Raw genomic sequence first — 25,168 nt, forward strand, 5'->3', positions numbered from 1 at the left:
CTTGCTTTGTCGCTTTATATCTCACTTAAAAAAAAAAATCTGTGTGTCTACACTTATTTGGATTTATGTGTCTACATTTATTTGAATACTGTACTCTTGATTACTGTAGCTTTGTAGTCTGGTTGGGAGCTAGCAAATATGATTGTTCTTTTCATTATATTACATATTGTTAACTAGCATGTAAGTTAAAAATTTTTTCAACAAATATATTTAAATAACTAATTTCTCATAAGTCAAAAGTAGTTTTGAATTGTGGAAAAGCTAGTATCTCTTTTGGCTGCTGCTCATGACAATCGTGTTAAACAGAATGTGGGCCTGGGTCAGGCTGTTTTCCTTTAAATGTTCCAGAGGAGTCTACATGAATGTCTTTTTAATGTCATGACTATAGCAGTTTTGGTTTGCAAAAATAATAATAATTTGTGTTTATGAAGCTAATAGTGTTAAATTCAAAGCTTATTAAATTGCATAAATAACTAAATTATTTGAGTTAAAATATTCTCAGTAAAAAGGAAGATTGATGTATTAGTAATAGGTCACATCATGAAAATTAAATTGATTATTGGTTATGGGTTATGATTAGTTGAGATCATTAGAACGTAGAACTTACTTAGTTCTTACCTACTTGATAATTTTTTTAATTCTAGATTCCTGTTCATCCTGTGCCTGACCCCTTAGTTCATGAAGTTCTAAATTTAGCTTTTAAGCACTTTAAACATAAGGAGGGGTAAGTAAAATACTAACTTATAATTATTCCTTTTCTCTGAAATCTGGACTTGTACAAGCATAATTTAAATTCTCACTGATTACCTTGAGAGATCATTTATCATTCCTTTTTTCTAATCCACGTAAATTACTGTAGGAAAGATTTTTATGAAAATTCTTTAACATTATTAGACTTTTAAAATCATTAACTCTTAAAATTATTGGATTTCCAATGTTGAATTGGATTGTTAAATGATTAATAAGAACCACAAGATTCTATTTCATGGCAACTTAAAGTAATATTTATATGGCTTTACCATCTTATGAAATGAATTTTCAGAGAAAATTGTACAACTCTCTGATGAAGTATTTTAGAATTATAAAAAAACTTAATTCATGATACCTTTATTCTCTTATTCCTTTAGATATTCAGGAACCAACACTGGGAATGTGCATATCATTGCAGATTTATATGCAGAGGTGATAGGGGTTCTTGCCCAGTCAAAGTAAGTTTTAATAGTCACTGGCTTTGATTTATTTTGTTTTCTAGAATGCTTAATAACAGATAACATAATAGACACTGACAGTTTCATATGAACTTTTTTCTCCCTTTAAATTATTTTAAAATCTGTTTTATTCTTTGTGACTTAGGTGCTGTTTTTCTCTGAAAGAAAAACCATAAGAGACCTTTCAAGTAGCATTCATACCTTAATTTTATAGATTTTCCCATTTATTTGACATTGTCCATTAATGTTTTAATCGTGAAAGCCAAAGACTTACAAGAATAATCAGGAATATAGATTGCAAATCTATATTAAAATCAAAGTAATATGTTAGTAGGTTGCATCCATCCAAATGGTGAATCACAGCTAAATTACTCCTAGATATTAAGAAGAGTAAATTCTTTTTATTTTATTTTATTTTATTTTATTTTATTTATTTAAGAAAGGAGACATTAACAAAACCATAGGATAAGAGTGGTACAGTTCCACACAATTCCCACCACCTGATCTCCATATCCCATCTCCTCCCCTGATAGCTTTCCCATTCTCTGTCCCTTTGGGAGTATGGACCCAGGGTCATTGTGGATTGCAGAAGGTGGAAGGTCTGGCTTCCGTAATTGCTTCCCTGCTGAACATGGGTGTTGACTGGTTGATCCATACTCCCAGTCTGCCTCTCTCTTTCCCTAGTAGGGTGGGTAAGAAGAGTAAATTCTAATGGCCATTGAATTTGTGAAATGGCTCTCAGACTCACCATGTCACTTATAAGAATAAAAGGACACAGAGAAATATTGAATTGTCTCTCACCATATTTAGTAAGCATAGGAGAAAACACACAGAACTACCTGACCCTTGAAGAGAGGCTTATAAGTGGAAAGAGGTCAGAAAGAGAAAGGCTAAAAGCTGGGTGGTGGTTCACCTAATTCAGGTGAGTGTTACAATGCACAGGGACTCAAGCCCCCAGTCCCCACCTGTATTGGGGAGCTTCACCAATGGTCCAGTGGTGAAGCAGTGCTGTAGGTGTTGCGTTTGCCCTTCCCTCTCTATATCCCTCTGCCCTCTCTTTTTTCCTAGCCTATAAATGAGTGAATAAATAAAATATTTAAGAAAAGGGGAAGGTTAGAGGTATATTGAAGTCCTCCACATTCATTTCTATTTATTGTTGTGACTAATCCTTTTCATCAGAAGTTTAATAAAAGAAAAAATCCTTGGATTCTTAAGTCCTTGCAATGGGAAGGTTTTTATCCACTTCATGAAATGGAATCAATGGATGCTTTAATGAAAAATGGTACTGTGTTCTCTAAAATGCAAATGGAAATAAATAAATTATATGCCTGACATATATCCACATTTCACTAATATAAAATATAAGTTCCTGTTTTCCACGATAGTCACTGGCCAGTGAAAATTTTGATTCCATTGAAATTATTTTCACTTTCAGGAACTGGTTTCCTCAAGTAGCATTAACAGTAAAGTTTTCTGTTGTTTTATCATATATTTTAAAATTAAGTATTTTCATTAAGTATTTAATAAAATCAAGAATTTTATTAGTGAAATGTTAGCTGCCTCTTTTTTTTTTTTTTTTTTACCAAAGCATACTCAGCTCTGGCTTGTGGTAGGGATTGAAGCTGGAACCTTGTAGCCTCAGGCAGGAGAATCTCTTTGCATAACCGTTGTGCTATCTTTTTACAAAGCAAGCAGAAACAAAGGTGTCATTAGCCATAACAGTTGTGGTGATTTGGCTGTACACGTTGTTCACACTTAAATGCATTTGACTTCTTTTTTTCTCCACACTGAGTGTAATGTGTAATATAGTATTAAAAATCTGCAGTTGATTGGCCTCTTGACCAAATACTAGCTTCCAACCAGTTCTCTCAGTAACTCAAATTGCGAACTTTAAGATAAAGGAGCTTCAAAAATTGGAAAAAACCCACTCTGTTTTCTATAAGGATATTTTATGAGTGGGATATGTTATCATGGTTATTATTAAGTGGTAATGGTGCTATATTGGTGATATTCAAAATTCTTATTTCTCTTTAAGAAACTTCTATTTTTAAAATTAATAGTCAACTTAGAATAAAGAATAACGCCCCTACCTCCCTCTGTATGCTCTTCTCATCATATTGATAAGGACTGAGAAAGGAAATGATATTTAGGTAGCATACTTAATTATTTCAGTCTTAAAGGTCATGTGGAAAATAACATTTTAAATCCAGAGCATATTATTTGTGTGTGTATGTTAAAGATTTCAGGCTGTGAGAAAGAAGTTTGTGACAGAATTAAAAGAACTGCGACAAAAGGAACCAAGTCCACATGTGGTACAAAGTGTCATCAGCTTAATAATGGGAATGAAATTTTTTCGAGTGAAAATGTACCCGGTAGAAGATTTTGAAGCATCATTTCAATTTATGCAGGTGATACATTTTCTAACTACTATAATTAGAATTAGCCAAATAGTGATGCTTCTTGCTTGTCATGATTTTTGTAAGAAATTGATTTAAATTTAAGGCATTGTGATTAATTCACCACTATGAGTGTTAAATGATCACAAGTGTGAAATAACTTTCTTTTTATATCTGAGCATGTTTTGACCTTAGCTTTTTGGTAAAATTTCAGGTTATTTACAATGTTGTGGTGTAAAAAATTCTTTATTCTTTCCTCTTTGTTTCTTCCTCCTTCAAGGAATGTGCTCAATATTTCTTAGAAGTAAAAGATAAAGATATAAAACATGCACTTGCTGGTTTATTTGTGGAGATCCTAATCCCTGTAGCTGCTGTAAGTATATTTTAGATTTTGTACTTAATCTTATAATAAAAAAAATCATTTTAGATACAGAGAAATTGAGGGGGAAGAAGGAGGTAGAAGTAGGTGGGGGGGGGGGAGAAAGAGAGAACACTGTGTCACCACTAGTGCATTTTTCTCCTGCAAGCAGCAATCAGAGGCTTGAACCTGGACACTTGTGCACTGTGATGTGTGTTCTCAACCAGGTGCACCAAAGTCCAGTCCCTTACTTTTGCATTTTAAAAGTGCCTTTTGACTGAAAAGGATGCCCCATGAAATATCCTGGCTATCTAACAGATGGTAGAATTAAGTGGGCACTTTGAATGTAATGGAGTTATAGGGGGAAATGCTCACTAGGCAGATGGGTAGAGCAGCATCAATCGTTCTTTTGATTCTAAGAACCAAGTGCAGGGTATTAAGGTGCAGGGTTCCTGAAGCAAGAGCCTGTTTGATGCTTTCCAGGAATAGCATTGAAGGTGGTATGGCTGGATCCCAGAACAGTGGGAAGCAAGGCCAGGGTGGTGAAATAGGAGGCCACAGAGATTGTTCAAGTAAGGAAATGATGTGCCAGTAACTGTAAAGTAAACCATCAAGCCCCGCCCCCATAAAAATGATTTGGAAAAAAAATAAAATTGTAGTAAAGTTGTAGACTGTAGTGGGGAAGGTATACTGGATTCAGCTAAGTTATTACTCCCTATGGAGTTTATCCACTTAGGGCCATTCTGAGTGCTCCAAGAGCACAGAGAATTTCCTCTTAAGCATCTATTGTGCCCCATACTCACTGTCTGTTCACTTGTCTATATATTCTACTTGCTTGTTCAGGGTGGGGACCAGGCTTATTGACTTAACATTTGCTCAGTTGACACATTGGGAACTTTGGTGAAGTACTCAGTGAATTATTAACTTACTTCCAACCTTACAGAAAGTTCTTGTAACCCTTATATAGTTTGTAACCATGTTCTTTGATTTTGCATTATCTTTTACTCCTAGGCTGTTAAAAATGAAGTGAATGTTCCCTGTTTGAAAAATTTTGTGGAGATGCTTTATCAAACTACTTTTGAGCTCAGCTCCAGAAAGAAGCATTCATTGGTATTGAGAACTATTTCTAACCTTTGCATGCTTAATTGGGAATTTTAATAATTGATTTATGCATTCAGTAGAGTTCTTAACTATTATAAAAAATTGAACCTGTAAAATAACCCAAGTACATTACAAGGGCAAATTTTAATTATAAATTTTCCGATCCCATGTTAAAAGCCCCCCCCCAAAATCTTACTAACTCTGCATTTGACAAATTATTCAGATTGTATCTATGTATTTACCAATATTAACAAGTGCTTTAAATTAGTGTATTATAATATGGGAGAAGGTGGCCTTACATCAAACCATAGATTCCTTTATCTTACAGCAAATTATACAGTAAAATCTTACAGTAAATTATATTCTCAGGCATCAGATTAGTTGGGAATTATTGTCCAATTACCTGTCTCCCATCCAAACATTTAAGGACCCCCCCCCATCCACTTAGCTACCAAGTTCATATAATTTTGAGGGATTTTTTTTTCTATAAATTTTACACACTGGAGCACATTTGAACAAATTCTTGACTGTAGTAGAGATATATGCTGCCAGAGAGGTGGCTCTGTGGTAAACTGCAGTGCTTGCATATGTGAATACCTGGCTTTGAACCCTGGTACCATGTATATGCCAGAGTGTTTGTTGTTCTGGCATACTCTTCTCCCCTCCCCATGAAATGAATGACTTTTTTTTAAAGATAGGAAGTACTGTGCTTACCTTTGAGCTAACTGCGTTGCTTTCTTTGTCTTATTTAAACTGAAGCACACAACCCTATAGATATTATGTAGGATTGTGTTTTTTGTTGTTTTTTTTTTTTTTTACTTTGCATGTTAGGAAAGCTCTTAATGTGTGTTAAAACACAGTGCATTTCCTGCTGAAGTCACACGGTGCCAATCTAATGTCTGAGCCCAGGACCTCTGTTGTCAGTGACCACTGTATTTGCTGAGCGAGTAATGGGTCTGAGACAATGAACGGAATGTTAGCACTTAGGGAGGAAGAATTGAGAGAAAAATGATGCTTATAGAAAAATTGCCTCTTTTTCATTGTTTGCTAAATTATTCTTTGAGATCGTATTTTCTATTTCAAAATCAGGTGCCTTTCCAAGGAAAGTATTAATTCTCTCTTTCTCCTATTTCATATAGGCTCTCTATCCACTTATTACCTGCCTTTTATGTGTCAGTCAGAAACAGTTTTTTTTAAATAACTGGCATATTTTCCTACAAAACTGTTTGTCCCATTTGAAGGTAAGATGTAATTTCATTTATATATTTACTAATACATACACATTCGATAGCATATAATAAAACCTCCAGTAGTGTTGATGTATTTGCCATATTCCCTTTTTTGTGTATATTATTCCTTCTAATAGGAATCACATAGGAACATGAATAAACCTTCTGATGAAATTTTACTTTGTCACCGTGAGTACAACATTGTACATCTTAAGACCATTATTTAAATGAGCTTACCTAACGACTATTAATAAGTAAATTCCTTTGAATTTCAGTCATAATTTTATAGTTCACTCTCCAGTCACTTATTTTGTGTTTTATTTTGAGAAAATTGAGTTGTTGTTGGCTCAAGTCAAAGCAGTTTTTTTTAAAAAAGCTTGGCAATCACTTTGAGAATATCACTAAAAGTACAACGAATGTAAGCATGCCCAGCTAAATGTGAAAGTGTGATTCTGGATCCGAATGGACATCAAAGCTCCTGAAGTGATTCTGGTTTGAATTAGAGATAATTGCTATTAATACTATTCGGCACAACCCTGCTCAGTCTCTTAATATTGAAAACAAAACATAAAAGAATCAACATTTTCCCAAGAGGCTCTGTTAGCATGATCTTTCCTCATGTGGACAGGATCACAACTATTGTCAGACACAGAATATTGGGGTTACTATTCATCTGTATGTCATCTGAGTGCTTGATCTGTGTGTGTGTGTGTGTGTGTGTTTTTATTGCTATGGAGATGAATATATCTGTACTTTCAACTTGCAAGTTGTAGGGATATGATGTTCTGAGTAACACGTACTTTAAATTACATGTTAGATTGAAAAATGTATATCTGAAGACAATGAAAGCAAGGTATAGATAGATTAAATGACCTTTATTTTTTTCCAGCCCTGTAACTCATTGTGAATGAGCTCATTGTGAGCCATAGTAGTGGCTCCTTTTTCCCTTTTTAAGAATGATTCACTGGATATTATCATGTGTGCGTGTGTGTGTGTGTGTGTGTGCACGCGCGCGCGCGTGCACGCATGCGTTTAAAGAATTTATTTATTCATGAGAAGGATAGGAGGAGAGAAAGAACCAGACACTACTCTGGCACATGTGCTGCTGGGGATCGAACTCAGGACCTCATGGTTGAGAATCCAGTGCTTTATCCACTGTACCACCTCACAGACCACCTAGAAATATTTTTATAGTGGTATATATCTTTTTCCAAAAATGCCTACTTTTAAAAATAACGTATGCAGAAAATTTCTTTGAAAAAAAACTTTTTTGACTTTATCCCTTCCTACTTATACTTTGATATTATTCATGTTTGGAGGAGATTGATATACTGTTTTATTAATGAAAATTCCCAGGACCAAATCAAGTTTATTAAACACTTTGTGATGCTTTCAGAAAGGATTTTTTTAATTGTGATTTAGTAATGGTTTATAAGATTATAAATTTATAGGGGTAGAGCCTCACACGTACGACTAAAGTTTTGTGCCTCAGAAAATGTTTTATTAAATTAATTCCATTATAGTTGTTTTTATATGAACTGGCAGTTCATATAAATACAAGTATTGAAAAGGAATTGATCATTTTGGGGTAATGTGAGTTTTCATTGCTTCAACAAAGTAAGACATGCACTTAATTGTTTCTGGAAGACTGCTTTGTTTCATGACAATTCATACTTTTCTGTTGCTTGTTGGAATTATATATATATATATATATATATATATATATATATATATATATATATATATATATACGTTTTCACCTAACATATTTGCAATTCTTTCGCAGTACCTTAACTTTTTTTTTCTTTTTTTTTTCTTTTTTTGCCTTAAAGCTTTTAGTTAAAATGCTCTGTTTTCTTTGAACCCTTACCTCCTGTTAAGTATTTATGGCTTATTGTCCATTTCCATTAATGGCTATGTCAGTCTGCAAGACTAAAGGAGATAAGAGCCACTTAGCATGAATATTTGGAATAGAGTTGTCTTGGCCATTAACCCTTAACTTACATTAAGGCTCTATTCAGCAGAAATTTTATGAATTGGTTCCTATGTTTTACTTTTAAATCTTTGGCTATGCCACATAGGTAAGGTATCGAGTTGCACTTTGAGGAAAACAGTGTGCTAGTTACCTGTTTTAATGTAATTATTTTCTTTATACAGAGAAAAATACAGTCTAAGATAAAGGTCTTACCTAAAATTGATTTTGTTTTAAAATTTAAATTACTCATAAGTATAGTATCACAACTTTTATTGTAACTAAGGCATTGAATAAAGGAATAAAGATAGCCCTAAATTTAGGGAACTAAAAAGTGATATAGGATTTGTATGTGGAGCCATTAGTTCTAACATGTTTAGTATTTCTAGTTCACCAGGTTATCTTTTAATGTACTATGAGGAATGTCATACTCAGTATTTTGGATTTAAATTTAGGTAGTTAGTTATTCTATAGGGTCTTAAAATCAGATAAATACCAAGTCATTTTAGGGTGTTGAAGTTGGGAAAAAATGGCAATGCCAATTTTTGAAGTTGGTGACCATAAAGATTAAGCTAGTACTGGAGGTTCTTAAATAGCATGACGCAAGATGAGCTGGATGTTAAATCTGTTGGTTTTTGTTCCAAACATGATTTAGTAATTTCCAATTACAATTTAGTAGTTTCTAATTCCAGTTCTTAATGTCAGTGGAGGCTATTGTGTGAGAAATTATTTTAAGCTTTGCTCAGAATAATTAAGAGAAGGGTATTGTAAGTAAATTCATTTTAGCAATCGTTTATGGAAGTTTTTCTACATTGTATGCTGGTTTTCTTTTAAAAACATAAATAATTGCTCATGCAATGCTTTGAGAGGAATAATTAGGTAATTAAAATTTACTCACTCTCTGAGTTTGAGTGTTCATAGATGGATCCCATGATCCCCCAATTACAGGATTGTTTTTTTCACTTTAGTGTTTTGGGCCAATATTTTGGAAATTCAAATTTCTTCTCAATAGAGACCTTGGTGAAAAGCTGTCTTGTTTTGTGCTTATTTTCATCTAACATGCATGTGCTGCATCTCATGTTTATGTTTGCTGTTTCACATTGCTTTATTTAGATGCCATCTAACAACAGTATCAGAAAACAAATAGAAACACTCCAGGTGAGTTGTGTTGATGTTACAAAGTTAAATATTGCTTTATCTCCTTTAAATGTGGCTTTTCCCCCCCTTTAGCCGCTGTCTCATTGCATGTCCAACCACTTATTAAAACCTGCTTCTACACACACACACGCGCGCGCGCACACACACACACACACACACACACACACACACACACACACACACACACACACACACACACCACAGCAGGAACATTCTACAGAAGATTTGATGTTAATATGGTCACAGGATGATGGATTTAGGAGACAGAAATGATGCTGACTGTTAATTTTTTTTTTTTTACATAAAATCCTTAACTTTTTAAGCTTCTGATTAAATCACATTAGCTGTTATAGTGAAATTAAAATAAATTCCCAGTGAAATTAAGGAATCAGCTGTTTAGATATTGAGTATGATTTTGACACATAACCTATTTTAACTTTCATCTTTTTGGTTTGGGTTCTAAACAGGTCTTTTTTGTTTTGTTTGCTTGCAATAGAAAATAATGGAAGAAACATAAAACATGTTTTTTACTTGAATCTCAAACCTTTGTCACATAGTACCACTACTGGGATTTTCATTTCTGTAAGCTGATTATTCAAATCAGACTAAAATTGTAACAAATGATTATTGTATTTTAAGCCTGTAATCAATGTAGGGTATTTTTATTAATCTAGGCATGTATAGCTGCATTGTGATAACCAATAAACAATTGAAAATAATTGATTTTTATTCTCTATTTTGGTATGTTGATATTGTCCGACATAAATTAAATCTGCCTTAAATATATCATTTATCTTAGGGTTTACTTTTTTCATTCCAATTACTTTAGTACTTAATAGAAGGTGATTCAAATACCTTTATAACCATCTATATGAGAATAATTTTATGTGGAATTGGACTTACATATTTTCATATAGTTATGTGCCGATTTACATTTTGAAAATACAATTTAGTAATGAGAATGTTAATTGAAGTGTTATAAAACTAACTGAACTTGTATTTTAATACCTGATGTTTTGACTTGGCATGATAGAAAAGAAGCACTACAGAAAACTTGGTGATTAAATTAGTAACATATAGCACTTTATGCTTTTTTTCATGTAACTTTGGTTACTCTAGTAATATTAATAAAATTCTACTTGGTGTGTATTTGTATTTGGAATCATGCTGCCACTGGTAGCTAAGTGAGGTAGCGGTGCTGGAACTAATCAGAGAGTAGTAGATTCTTCATTACATCAAGTGTTCATATAGATAGATGTGCAGAATTCTATTTTATAGTGATTTTCTTTTTTAAAAAAAAACACTCTTTTTTGCATTGTTTTTACTCATAAAGAGATGCTTGGTATTCTATTTCTTTCTTGCTTTCAGAACTTCACACTGTGCAGTTGCACCACTCCCATAGCAGTCCTTCTCTCTTCTCCTCCTCTTTCTTCTTTCTCTCTCTCTCTTCCTCTCTCCCTCTCTCTCTATATCTAGAGACACAGACAGAGAGGGAGAGAGAGAAATATGAAAAGATGGAGAGAAATTACAGCACTGCTTCACTAACTGTGAAGCTTCCCTCTTATATGGAGTCCGATTTCCAACCTGACGCCTTGCACTTGGTAAGACATAGGCTCTATTGGGTGAGTTATCTCCCAGTGCCCTTTTATTCTATATCTTAGAACGTAAAACAGCAGTGAAATTACTCAGTACTTCAAAGTACATTTTTCTTTATTGCTGTATATTGAAGTGTGTTTAACAATTAGAAATCTCTTGAACCAAGTTAAATAAATCCTAATTTATAGCATTCAGTGCTTCCTACTGCCAGTTAACTGATGAGTAAATATTTTCTTCTAATGGCATCTGGTGGTCATTCACCCGACTCAGTGCATATGTTATAAGGCACAAGATTCCAGCTTTTGGTCCCCACATGCAGGAGGGAAGCTTCACAAGCAGTGAAGCAGGGCTACAAGTGTCTGTCTTTTCCTCTCTACCCCTTCCCCCGTATCCATATAATAAATAAAAAATCATTTTAATTAATTCTTTAAAAATAGATTTAAATCACAATTAACTTCTTATAACATGACAGATCATTTGAGAATTTAACATTTTATAATGCCTAGTGTTAAGAAAGGATTGCTGATCAGATTGTGATTCAGATCTTTTAAGTAGTTTGATTCTGATTCTAAATCATTTCAATAATTTAAATCTAAATAGAAAAAATGTATAGGATTTGACATTTTTTACCAAGTAGTATTTCAAATGACTTTCTATCAGGGCTGGGGAGATAGTATAATGGTTATGCAAATGACTTTCCACCTATTAATTTCCTTAATCTAGGAACAAAGTAGCACATCATCTCAGTTTTATTGATGAGGAAATTGTGGTACCCAGCAATTTATCAATACCGAGGCTGGACTCTGGAATTGATGCTAGCATTCCTAATATCAGAATCCATGAGATTAACACAATATTTCACATTCACTCTTCTAAAAATAACCACTAAGTCATATTCATTATTTTACAGATGCAAATACCTGTAGTGATATCTGGTGTCCTAAATTTTAGCTACTTACAGGTTGCATTTAATTACTGCAGTGGTGAATAGTTCTTTCCAATTCATAATCAACTTTGTTGTGTGAACCATTGGCTGTCAAATAAATTGGTGTGTGTATGATTCCTGAGTACTTGGAGATATATTACAATTCTAACATTTTTTTACTTTGTTTTGAGAATATAAAGAATGGCTTAGAATTTTCTTTGTGGTTACTTTTGAGTAATCTTTATCATATACCAAATATATTCTTTTTTTAAAAAAAAGATTTTATTTATTTATGAGAAAGATAGGAAGAGAGAGAAAGAACCATACATCACTCTGGCACATGTGTTGTCGGGGATCAAACTCAGGACCTCGTGCTTGAGAGTCCAAAGCTTTTTCCTGTGCCACCTCCCAGACCACACCTAATATATTCTTATAATACAAAAAAGAATAGTGAGAACTTTAATTATTGACAGAAAGATGAGTGTATTTGAACTTAAATGTTTGCAAGTAATAAATGTGCTCATTTTTGTTTTCTTTCACTTTTAAATAGAATAAAGATCCTAAAATGTCCCGAGTTGCACTGGAATCTTTGTATAGATTATTGTGGGTTTATGTCATTAGAATAAAATGTGAAAGCAACACTGTAACTCAAAGGTGAGTGTCTTTGTTATTTAAAATAAAATCATATTTTTTAAAAAAGTTGTATTTCAAATGAAATCCTATGGGAAAATACCAAACAATTGAATTTTAGTTAACATTTTAAGCATGCTACTAGGGAATGTAAATTCTCTCGATATGTTGTGGAAATAGAATATTTTCCTATTGTTTTGTTAATTTCATTCTCTCAATGTGAACAAATCTTTTTGTTTCCCTGTAGTCGTCTTATGAGCATAGTGTCGGCACTTTTTCCAAAAGGTTCACGTAGTGTGGTTCCTCGTGATACACCGCTCAATATATTTGTGAAGATTATTCAGTTCATTGCTCAGGTAAGTCCTTCACCTCATAGTAAATGTTGAAATTGTAAGCGTATGCTATTGTACGAACTTGGAGTTTTATATATTTATTATATATATAAGAACATGATAATTCATTCACTAATAAGATTGTGAAAAAAAAGTTATACTTAAAACTGAAAAATGTGAAGTACTAATAATTTTCTTAGTGGCAAACTGTTAATTTATACATTTAAAAATGCAAAAGAGCCCCCACAGGTGGAAGCACTTTTAGGGTGGAAAGAATTTCAAAAGTGTCTCAAAATCCAGCCATTATTCCATTTACTACTTGCTTCCTGATAATCTCAAGAGTTAAAAAAAATTATTTTCATAATATGTTTCAATCTATATTATTAAGTATAGATACTAGAATGCACCTAGAATTTTTTAAACTCAGAGACTTCTTAAGAAATACAGATTACAGGAGTTGGGCAGTAGTGCAGCAGGTTGAGCTCAGCAGGTTGAGCCCCCATGTGGCACAAAACGCAAGAACCAACATATGATCCTGGTTTGAGTCCATGGTTAAGCACATGTGGCGCAAAGCTCAATGACTGGCCTAAGTATTCCAGTTCGAGCCCCAGCTCCCCACCTGCAGGGGATTTGCTTCACAGGGGGTGAAGCAGGTCTGCAGGTCTTTCTCTCTCCCTCTCTGTCTTCCCTTCATCTCTCTATTTCTCTTTGTCCTATCTAGCAACGACGACATTAATAACTACAATAAAAAAAAAAACAAGGGCAACAAAAGGGAAAATAAGTAAATAAATATAAAAAATTAAAAAAAAGAAATACAGATTTCTTCAAATCTTTCTCCTCCTCCTTCTCCTCCTTCTCCTCCTTCTCCTCCTTCTCCTCCTTCTCCTCCTTCTCCTCCTTCTCCTCCTTCTCCTCCTTCTCCTTCTCCTCCTTCTCCTTCTCCTTCTCCTTCTCCTTCTCCTTCTCCTTCTCCTTCTCCTTCTCCTTCTCCTTCTCCTTCTCATTCTCATTCTCTCTTTTTATCAGAGCACAGCTCAGGTCTGGTTTATGGTGGGGCAGGGGATTGAACCTGGGACTTTGGAACCTCAGGCATGAGAGTCTCTTTGCATAACCTTTATGCTCTACCCCCACCTGATTCTTTCAAATCTTAAAATACAAAATTGGGCTATGAGAGAATGGTGCCAACTCTGCCACAATAAAATAAAAAGGGCACTATACTAGGTCACCAGAGGCTTCAGAGTCATGTTGCTGCATTGATGTCTTCAGTAAAATAGATTCTTTTTCCCTCCTCCCAATTCTCTTCCTCCTCATGTACCTCAGTTCGCAAATGCACTCCTACATATGAAAAGACCTCACATTTCAGGAGCCAGTTGTTACAGGACATCCTGAGAAGTATCATTTAAATTTCCTTTTTATAATATTTATTAAGGAAAGAAAAAGCACAGGAGAGAACCAGAGCATCAGTCTGGCATATGCAGTGCTGGGGATGGAACTCAGGATCTCTCATGCTTAAAAATCCAACACTTTACCTACTGTGTCACCTTCTGGCTGATAGAAGGTTTATTATTTTATTTTATTTTTTTTTTAAATTTTTATTATCTTTATTTATTGTATTGAGACAACCAGAAATCCGAAAGAGAAGGTAGGAGATAGACAGAGGGAGAGAGAGAGAGGCAGAGAGACTTTTGCAAGCACTGCTTCACCACTTGCAAAGCTTTCCCCCTTCAGGTGGAGACTGGGAGCTCAAAGCCAGGTCCTTGAACATTGCAACATGTGCACTTAGCCAGGTGCGCCAACACCCAGCCCCTGGAAGGTTTAATTAGAAAGGAAGTAAATAGCTGCTTAGTGACCAAAGCCAAGGATTCAGTTACAGTCCCTATTGGGACATTAACTTTGGAGAAATATGTGTAGAATTATCTTCCCAAATTTAGGGAAATGCTTTGATTCTATCATACTCTTTGCACTAAAAAAGTGCCAATTTAGATGATTCATAATGCAATTAATTTTAAGTTAGAAAATGGCAATACTTAAATAGGACATTTCTTTTTATAAACGTTCAAAGTTCATCATAATTAGGTAAGTGTATGTCATTATGACGAATGAAAGAAAAAGATTTAATTTATTTTTGAAATAAAAATGTCAAGACCATAGGTTGAGGGCTACAACTCCACACAATTTCCTTCAGCAGAGTTCTATATCCCATTCTCTCCCTTGAAAACTCTCGTATTCTTTATCCCTCTGGAGCATGGGCTCAGGATCCTTATGGGGTGCAGAAGGTCTGGCTTCTATAATCGTTTCTCTGCTAGACATGGGCATTAGGTCGATCCATACTCTCAGCCTTTCTCTACCTTTCCCTAGTGGGGCAGGGCTCTGGAGAGGTGGTGTTCCAGCACACATTGGTAAGGTAGAAAACTGTGTTTTAGAGCTAGTGTTTAGAAAACTTTTTTGCTGGGAGCTGGTCGGTAGTGCATCAGGTTAAGTGCACAGGGCTCAAAGGACAAGGACCCGCGTAAGGATCCCAGTTCCAGCCCCTAACTCCTCCCCCCACCTGCAGGGGGGGGTCGCTTCACAAGTGGTGAAGCATGTCTGCAGGTGTCTATCTTTCTCCGCCCCTCTCTGTCTCCTCCTCTCGATTTCTTTATGTCCTATTCAACAACAACAATAATAAGGACTATAAGGGTGACAAAATGGGAACAATTGCCTCCAGGAAAAGTAGATTTGTAGTGCAGGCACCAAGCCCCAGCAATAACTCTGGAGCCAAAAATAAATAAATAAAACCTATTTTAAAAACCTTTTTGCCACTAGGTTGTATCTCTTTCCTTTTTTATTTTTTCCTTTCTTTTTCTCTTAGAATTTTAAAGCCACTAACTTAGGTTTTTCGCTTTATTTCACTACCTTATCAGAACTTTAAAACTCCTCTCAAACATAAGTTACTTTTACTAGTTAGCCTTTATTTTTCCCTTGGCAGTTTCTTTCCTGGAGTCCTATTCTCCCTGTTTTAGTCTAACTCAGTACTCTCCAGACCTGGCAAAACTAATTCATGTCCTGGACTTTCCTTTCATTGTCACTCTGAAAAATTGTTCATTTAGAATTTGAATATGAGGAACCTCTGCTTATACTTAATTTCCTTAGCTTGAGTATTAAGCAAATCATTTGACAAATGATTTATTTTTCTTTTGTCCAGCTAGACTTATAAACTTTCTGTGGGCTCTGATTATGTAGTTGCCATCTTATGTCTAATTCTTAGCAAAATACCTAACATACTATACAGTTTTCGCAAGTTTTAAGGATTTATTATTTGTTTTCTAGGAACGTTTGGATTTTGCAATGAAAGAAATAATATTTGATCTCCTCAGTGTTGGAAAATCTACTAAAACTTTTACTATTAATCCAGAGGTAAAAAAAAAAACACTATGTAGTAATTTAACATTCCATTTTATATATGTATGTGTGTAGTGTGTTTTCTAAATTTTTATAGAGTTAGAAATTAAGGAGGGGGAGGGGAGGCTTGCAGCACTGCTTCATCACTTATGAAGCTTTCTTCTGCAGATGCAGACTGGGGGATTTGAACCTGGGTACTTGCATATGATATTTTAAATTATTTTTATAGCAAATCAACTAAAATCAGAAATGCTTTGGTTCTAATCCCTAATTAGAAACACTGCTTCTAAATATAACTGTGCTCTGGCACAAGTTATTCAACCTCTCTGACATTTGGCTTAGTAGATTAAAGTAGTTCTAAACTGGGTAGAATATAATCAAAGAGGAAATTTTCATGGTTAGCCAACTTAGTGGACTTCTTTGTGAAGAGAACCTAGGCTCTTTTACTTCAAATAACTGATACTTAAGATGTTCTTTTTAAAAAAGATTTTATGTATTAATGAGAGAAAGAAAAAAACCATACATCACTTTGGTACATGTGCTTCCCAGGGTTGAACTTGGAACCTCATACCTGAGAGTCCTAAGCTTTGTCCAATGTACCACTTCCTGGACCACTTAAGATACTCTTTAATAAATATAATTCATCATTTATTGAGCGCCTAAAATTTATTATGCATTGTTACAGGGGTTAGATACAAAATAGACAACAAAGCAAAAACAAAATGCACCATCTTTTCCCAGCTGGAGATTATAGTTAAAAGATTAAAAAAATTTTAAATGTTATTTCCTACTTCTGTGGCCCTATTATTCATTAATAAATTCTGATTCAGTACACATTCATTTTCAAATTGCTGTAAGTTATTTTATAAACTACTATTATTGTTCTTACTCATTTATACCTACTTGGTTAGAATCCTTTTCAAACTAGATTTCAGCAATCTTTTTAAGTCTGTGAACTAGTTAAAAGTCAGAAAATATAATCAAATACACATAAATTACAGTATTCTGAGTGAATAAATGAATGAAGGTACCTACACTGACCCCCAGAACCATCTCATTTTCTTCAAAGTATATTCTGTGACTGTACACAGACTGTACATCTGATATTTAGACTAAAGCACTGTACTTTGTCTCACAAAAAATGGGTAAAGCTTAAAGCCTTAACCTTCCTTAGATTACAACAAAAAATATGCATGAAAATTTTGCACCATCTCTGAATTCCAATAAAGGAGAGGAGAAAAAAAAAAAAAGATGCCATGCACATCCATTGGATTGTATATATCCACTTGAGAGACACTGGTGTAGATCAGCAATGCTGGCAGTGGACTGAGTGTAGTGCAAATAGAAAGAAAATCACTACAAAAAGAAGCATTCAGGAGGGATCAGATTGGGGGTGTCTGTGCATTTCAGTGGAATATATGCAGCCCAAGGCATCTTCTTGACATCCAAGTAGAGATAACAAATGGGTTTCAAGGTCCATATTGAGAGAAGAGTTAAAATAGTGAATGATCTGACATGTGTAGTAACTAAAGTCATGTTTAACACTGAGTTGTTTCAGAAAATAAACGAGAGAAGTCAGCTGAGAACCTTGTCTTGAAGCAGTCAAACCTTTCATATCCAAATAGAGAAGGCTCAACCTGAAATGTGGGGAGAGGTGACAGCCATCAGTGGCACAGATACATCAAAGGAAAGAATACTTAACATGCTGCTGGAAAGTCATATAGAATCTAGGAAAAATACTGTCTCGAGCAGTCTGAGCACTCACTGAAGAGTGAGAATTTCTGCAGAGCACATATTATAAAAGAATTTATTCCTATAAAATAATTGAGTATAGTTAACAGAAATGGAACATATACATGAGAAATGTTGAAGATGGAAGAAAGACACAATGTCCTTGAGGGTGTCATATGCAAAAAATACAAGAGGAGATAGGATTCTAATGTTAAGAAAGCCAGCAAGAGGAAGAAGGCCAAATATAAATAGACTAGTATTATATTTTGGAGTGAGACTGAGGAGAGCTAATTTAAAAAAAAATTTATTTATAAAATGGAAATATTGACAAGACTATAGGATAAGAGGTGTACATTTCCACACGTTCCTGCCCTCAGCTCCATATCCAATCCCTTCCCTTGATAGCTTCCCTAGTCTTTATCCTTCTGAGACTATGGATCCAGGATCATTGTGGGGTGCAGAAGGTGGAAGGTCTGGCTTCGGTAATTTCGTCTCTGCTGAACATGAGCATTGTCAATTCAATCCATACTCCCAGCCTCTCTTTCCCTGGTCCACACTAGGGAATCTGGCAGGGTACTGGAGAGGCAGAGCAGGCCATCCCATCACCCTGGGCACTAGTCAGGAAATCCTGGGATTCCCACACAGACATGATGGTCCTAGACCTCTAACAGATCCCCTTGCCACTGTCACTGATCACCTCCATCAGTAATAACATAGTGAACCCCTTTGTGAGCCTTTGTGTGACCTTGCCCTCAATGTGAATCAACAATGGTAGGGAATGTGCCATTCTTTGACCGGAGGTTGATAGGCTCCTGTGCTGAATGTGGGCCCTAGATCAAATAGGGTTTACAGTTAACAATATTTATATACTTTCCCCATAATTGGGAGCTACTCTCTTCCCGGAACCAGCTTTCTAGTGCTTTGTCCAACTATGACACCATCTCCCCAGAGCTAATTTTTTTTTTTTGTAGGAGACATCTCAAGAAAAGGGAGAGGGGTAGTCGGGCTGTAGCGCAGCGGGTTAAGCGCAGGTGGCGCAAAGCACAAGGACCGGCATAAGGATCCCGGTTCGAACCCCGGCTCCCCACCTGCAGGGGAGTCGTTTCACAGGTGGTGAAGCAGGTCTGCAGGTGTCTATCTTTCTCTCCTCCTCTCTGTCTTCCCCTCCTCTCTCCATTTCTCTCTGTCCTATCCAACAACAACAACAACAATAATAACTACAACAATAAAACAACAAGGGCAACAAAAGGGAATAAATAAATTAAATAAATAAAAAAAAGAAAAGGGAGGGGGCGTGGTAGAATTATAGAATAGAAATAGTATAAAACCGGGAGTTTCATATTAGCGCAGCAGGTTAAGTGCATGTGGCGCGAAGTGCAAGGACCGGGGTAAGTATCCCGGTTCAAGCCCCTGGCTCCCCACCTGCAGGGGAATCGCTTCACAGGCGGTGAAGCAGTTCCACAGGTGTCTGTCTTTCTCTCCCTACCTCTGTCTTCCCCTCCTCTCTCCATTTCTCTCTGTCCTGTCTAACAACAATGACATCAATAACAACAACAATAACTACAACAATAAAAAAGGCAACAAAAGGGAAAATAAATTCAAAAAAAAAAAGAAATAGTATAAAGCCCACTTTGCAGAGACTAAGACAACTATTAAACTTCAGAAGTCAGTGGGTGACCTTTGACATTTGATATTATAGCAAACTCCAGTGCCTGAATTATTTATTTTTTTTTTTAAGTTGGGCAGAAATGTTAGTAGCTACTTTTCTTTCTGTTGTACTGCTTCTTGTCCTCCCCGTTACTCGATGATATTTTCAATATAAAGAGGCTTTGCTTTTTTTTTTTTTTTAACATTCTTCTTTATTTTAATTGCCCCCACCCTCCGTGAAGAGAATGAACATAGGCCTCCGAGTCTTCCTTGTAATAGCGGACAGTTTGCAGCAAAAGGATGGTGAGCCACCAATGCCAACAACAGGAGTTATTCTTCCCTCAGGAAATACTCTTCGTGTAAAGAAAATTTTTCTTAACAAAACCTTAACAGATGAAGAAGCAAAAGTCATAGGTTAGTGTTAATGGGAATGAATAAATTGCTTTGTGATATAGCTTAATATTTTTTTACTGGGGGATTACTGGTTTACAGTCAGCAGTAAAATACACGTGTAACATTTCTCAGTTTTCCAACTAGCACTCTAACCCCCCACCTAGGTGTTCCTCTGCCACCATGTTCCAGGGCTTGAACACGCCCCCCTCCACCACCACCTCCATAGAATCCTCTATTTTGGTGCAGTACACCAAATCCAGTCCAAGCTCTGCTTTGTGTTTTCCCTTCTGTTCTTATTTTTCAACTTTTGTCTGTCTAGTAGTGAGATCATCCCATATTCATCCTTCTCTTTCTGGCTTCTTGGACTTAACATGATTCCTTCAAGCTCTATCCAAGATGAGGTGAAGAAGGTGAATTTACCATTTTTAATAGCTGAGTAGTATTCTATTACGTGTGTATGCCACAACTTACTCAGAATATTTTCTTTTTAAAATGTTTATGATAAAATATAAGATGTATATATATATAGTTATATTTATATATCTGTCTGATATGGTTATCCCAGTATGCAAAATGGTATAAAAACTGGATACTTTTTTTTTTTTTTTAGGAATTTAGAGAGGAGTAATTTTATTTTCTTTTTCTTAAAAAAATTTGTATTGGTGATTTAATAGTGATTTACAAGATTATAAGATAAAAGCACTATAATTCCACACCTCTCCCAACATGAAAGCTGTATGGCTCACCTGCCTCCAAAATTAACCACTATAGTTTTCACAAGGTCATAGATATGGATTGAGTATAATATATATATTTTTCTTTTGTCAAGTTCAAGTTTCACGTTTCAAGTTCTCTGTTTTCCACATGTAAGTGAAATCATCCCATAATTGTACTTCATAAATTTCACTAAACGTAATCATTGCCAATTCCATACATTTAGTTGCAAAGGGCTCATTATTTAGTTATTTAATTTTTTTTAATAAAATGAAAATATCAACAAGACCATAGGGTAAGAAGGATACAATTCTACACAATTCCCATCACCAGAGTTCTGTAGCCCATCTCCTTCATTGAAAGCTTCCCTTCTGTTTATCCCTCTGGCTGAGTAGTACTTCACTGAGTATATGTGCCATGACAACTTTTTTTTTTGTATTTGTAAGACTTAAGTTAGTGATTTTTATTTCATTGTTAAAGGTTGCCCCCTGCCCCCCAACCCTAAGTAATCCTCATAGGGTTTTTCTCCACCACCACCACCACCACCCCGCCACATTTTAAATTTTTAGTTAGGAAAATGAAAAGACATGCTCTAGAGAATCACATGACCCTTTTGGGCTAAGATGGTTGACTCCATGTGGAAGTTGATGCTCATTTTTATTCACTTCTGAGGCTCCATCTTCACTTCATTTCTAAGCCATGCTTCACACCTATGACAGCTTGAGGTGTCCATTTTCTTCTTGCCTTTCAGATACAGGAGACAGGGCCTGACTTCCTCAGGTGTTCTCTAGATTCTCTTCTCTCTTAGTGTTGGGGCAAAAACTTAAGTTTCTTAGTCACAAAAATTCTGGGTTCCAGTGGAACTGGAGTTCAGAGCCCTTTTTCATCCATTCCTAACATTCCCTCTCTGGAAGTATGGACCAAATTTTTTTGGAGTGCAGAAGGACGGAGTTCTGGCTTCTGTAATTGCTTTTCCACTGGACATGGACATACGCCGAATGAATACATTTTTTTTGTATTATCTTTTTTTTAAATATATTTTTATTTTATTTATTTATTCCCTTTTGTTGCCCTTGTTGTTTTATTGTTGTAGTTATTATTGTCGTCGTTGGATAGGAGAAACGGAGAGAGGAGGGGAAGAGAGAGAGGGAGAGAAAGACAGACACCTGCAGACCTGCTTCACTGCCTGTGAAGCGACTCCCCTGCAGGTGGGGAGCCGGGGTTCGAACCGGGATCCTTATGCCGGTCCTTGTGCTTTGCGCCACCTGCTCTTAACCCGCTGCGCTACAGCCCGACTCCCTTTTTTGTATTATCTAATAGTCTTCATTTTAAAAGTCTTCTGGTTAAGGCTTTACTTTTTTTTTTCTTTTTAACATCTGTGTACTACAATTTGTCCTTCAAATGAATCTCTCCTCTGTGCCTAATTTTTACACATTTTTTCCAAATACTGAATCTAATTATCTGAACTCCTTTTGTAGCACCAATGAACTAAAACTATTTGAAGATCTTGGCTTTTTTTCTTTTTCCAGACTTCTTTTTTAATCATTTTATTGGGATGGAGTTATTCATTTGATGACATATGGATACAATTTCTCATCTCCCTACAGTAGGTGTCTGTGAAATACTCTCACCCCTAACTTAGGTCCTTTTCCACCATCATGCACCAGGATACCAAAATCCCCCAGTCCTCTCTCATCTCTCCTTCCCCCAGAGTTCTTTGTTTTGGTGCAGTACACAAAACCCAGTCTTGAGTTACACTTTGATTTTTCCCTTTCTGACCTCATTTCTTAAATTCTACCATAGGCTTTTTTTTTTAATTTCTTTATTGGGAAATTAATGTTTTACATTAAACAGTAAATACAATAGTTTGTACATGCATAACATTTCCCAGTTTTCCATATAACAATACAACCCCCACTAGGTCCTCTGTCATCCTTCTTGGGTCTGTATTCGCCAATTCCAGTTCAGGTTCTACTTGTGTTTTCTCATCTGATCTTGTTTTTCACCTTCTGCCTGAGAGTGAGATCATCTCATATTCATCCTTCTGTTTCTGACTTATTTCTCTTAACATGAATTTTTCAAGGTCCACCCAAGATCAGCTGAAAACGGTGAAGTCACCATTTTTTATAGCTGAGTAGTATTCCATTGTGTATATAGACCACAACTTGCTCAGCCACTCATCTGTTGTTGGACACCTGGGTTGCTTCCAGGTTTTGGCTATTACAAATTGTGCTGCCAAGAACATATGTGTACATATGTGTATGCATGGGTTCTACCATAGGCTTTTTACTTGCTTATTTTATCATTTTCTTGAGGGGTTCATGGTATATAGTATGGTTATTGGCACATGGGTAAAATTTCGTATGGTAGGTGTCTACAGAATTCTCACCCCAACTTAGGTCCCTTCCCACCATCATGCACCAGGACCCCAAAGTACCCTCCACTCCAGCCCGCTGTCTGCCCTCTTTCCCCAGAGTCCTTTGTTTTAGTAACTGTGACTATTCTTTATCTGATTTTTGACGCTTCCCAACCAAAGTTTTTATTCCCCAGGAATGTCAGTTTACTACCCTCAAGTGAGAAAAGCATTAGATAGCATTCTCAGACATCTGGACAAAGAAGTTGGAAGACCAATGTGTATGACAAGTGTTCAGATGTCTAACAAGGAGCCTGAAGATATGATTACGTATGTAGTAGATTGCTTTTCTCCATTGCTATTTCAGTTTTCATAAAAGTATCTAGATGATTAATTTTGCTTACTCATTTCTCTCTCCTCTAGAGTTCTCACATATCTGTTGTAGTTATTCATACCATGATTCTTTCTACATACTCAGTTTCAATCTTTAAAGTGCTATCAAACTAGTGTAGGTTACAAAAGCTACCTTGCATCTAGGTCTAGTTAGTTGTCATTAGTAAAGTCCTCTACTTACTGCACAAATTACAAATAGTCCTAGCTAACCCATATGTATATACAAGGGCATGATTAGTTCTCAGAACCTTAATTCTCAGAACCTATTCTCAGAACCTTAATAAGCAGAAAATGAAAACCTGAGAATCTTCTCCCGGGGCAGAGGGAATAATGTGTGAATAATATTTTTGAAACAAAACCTTTTCCCAGCCGCCATGCTCCAACCATGTTACTGTTTGTCATCCAAGTGTCTTTTTTCATTATTGCTTCTGACTTCCATATCAAGAGAAAGTATTTTACAGTCATACCTTCTTTTATTCTCTTGGAAGTAGCTATATGTTTTGTATAAGGGGAGACTTAAAAACACACTATATCTGCATTATAGATCTTAGAATTCTAGTTGAATATTTGATTTATCAATTTAATTAATATGTAACTATATATGTTAGTATATACTGATATCTTTGAGTGTTACACTAGAAGTCTGACCTTTGTTTTTTATTACATGAAATTTTCAATCTTCCTTTTTTTTTTTTTTAAACTACAATCACCCTTCTCATTTATGTCAGTAAATTTCTTTTCACCAAGTTCCCAAGGCTGCATATGTAAAATCTCCAACAGTTGGGAAAGAATTTGCCCCACTCATGTTTTATTCAGATTTTTCTTATCGTGGGAATTGCTTTTCTTTGATTTACTTAAACCTTTGCTGGATAATATCCTATTTTGAAAATCCAGGTTTGTAAAATGTCACCTGAATTAGTCACTGGAGACAAGGAAGCAACATAGTTACCCATTACTTTCTCTCTGTGAACCTAATAACATGTGAAGTGACCAATCCCAATAGCTTTTGACAAAAGTGATGTGGTTAGTCACTGATTACAACACAGTCTGTTATTTGCTTAGCAATTTATGGACAAAAGAGCTAACAGTGAAGACAGCAGTGCTATTATAGCTAATATGTGGTAGCTAAAATGGAACCCTACTATTAGAGACTGCTATTATTTCACAAAATTGTGGTAACTGAAAATCATGTGTATTGAAATCAAGCAAAGAAAGATTATCTATATAAAAGTACTTAACTAGTCTGTTGCACTGTACAGTATACTGAACCAGAATCCTTAAGAGATACATATCTTTTATACATAAGTATTGCTTTATTGACCATGCATGTCTGTTTTTTAAGTCTCTTGTTGGTACAGTAAATGAAAAAACAAAACTTGTTAATGTCATATCCCCCTAAAGCCCCAGTATTTGATTATCTAATATCAAAATGATTAATTCTTTTTTTTAACTTTATTTATTATTGGATAGAGACAGAGAGAAATTGAGGGGAAGAGGAGGTAGAGATGGAGAGAGACAGAAACATTCCTGCAGCCCTGCTTCAGGTGGGGACCTCATGAAGCTTTCCTCCTGCAGGTGGGGACCAGGGGCTTGAACCCGGGACCTTGTACACTGTAGTATGTGTGCTTAACCAGGTGTGCCACCGCCTGGT

The 25,168-nt window shown here is 35.5% G+C and overlaps 1 protein-coding gene across 9 annotated transcripts in view; it reads left to right on the forward strand.

The window, feature by feature from the left end:
* Positions 1–25,168, forward strand: part of FRYL (FRY like transcription coactivator) — a 276,795-nt gene that overhangs the window by 153,313 nt on the left and 98,314 nt on the right. For 6 of the 9 annotated variants that reach the window (XM_060188085.1, XM_060188080.1, XM_060188084.1 and 3 more), the window contains 12 exons: positions 645–724; positions 1,128–1,208; positions 3,448–3,616; positions 3,885–3,977; positions 4,974–5,072; positions 6,203–6,304; positions 9,378–9,422; positions 12,494–12,597; positions 12,821–12,929; positions 16,215–16,301; positions 19,907–20,078; positions 23,322–23,454. In XM_060188085.1, coding sequence (XP_060044068.1) covers positions 645–724; positions 1,128–1,208; positions 3,448–3,616; positions 3,885–3,977; positions 4,974–5,072; positions 6,203–6,304; positions 9,378–9,422; positions 12,494–12,597; positions 12,821–12,929; positions 16,215–16,301; positions 19,907–20,078; positions 23,322–23,454 — 1,274 coding nt within the window. The remainder of the gene's footprint in view (positions 1–644; positions 725–1,127; positions 1,209–3,447; positions 3,617–3,884; positions 3,978–4,973; positions 5,073–6,202; positions 6,305–9,377; positions 9,423–12,493; positions 12,598–12,820; positions 12,930–16,214; positions 16,302–19,906; positions 20,079–23,321; positions 23,455–25,168) is intronic. The other 3 variants (XM_007539692.3, XM_016184907.2, XM_060188086.1) reach the window with 1 other exon arrangement.

This window comes from Erinaceus europaeus, chromosome 3 (genome assembly GCF_950295315.1).
Source record: "Erinaceus europaeus chromosome 3, mEriEur2.1, whole genome shotgun sequence".
NCBI lineage: Eukaryota > Metazoa > Chordata > Mammalia > Eulipotyphla > Erinaceidae > Erinaceus > Erinaceus europaeus.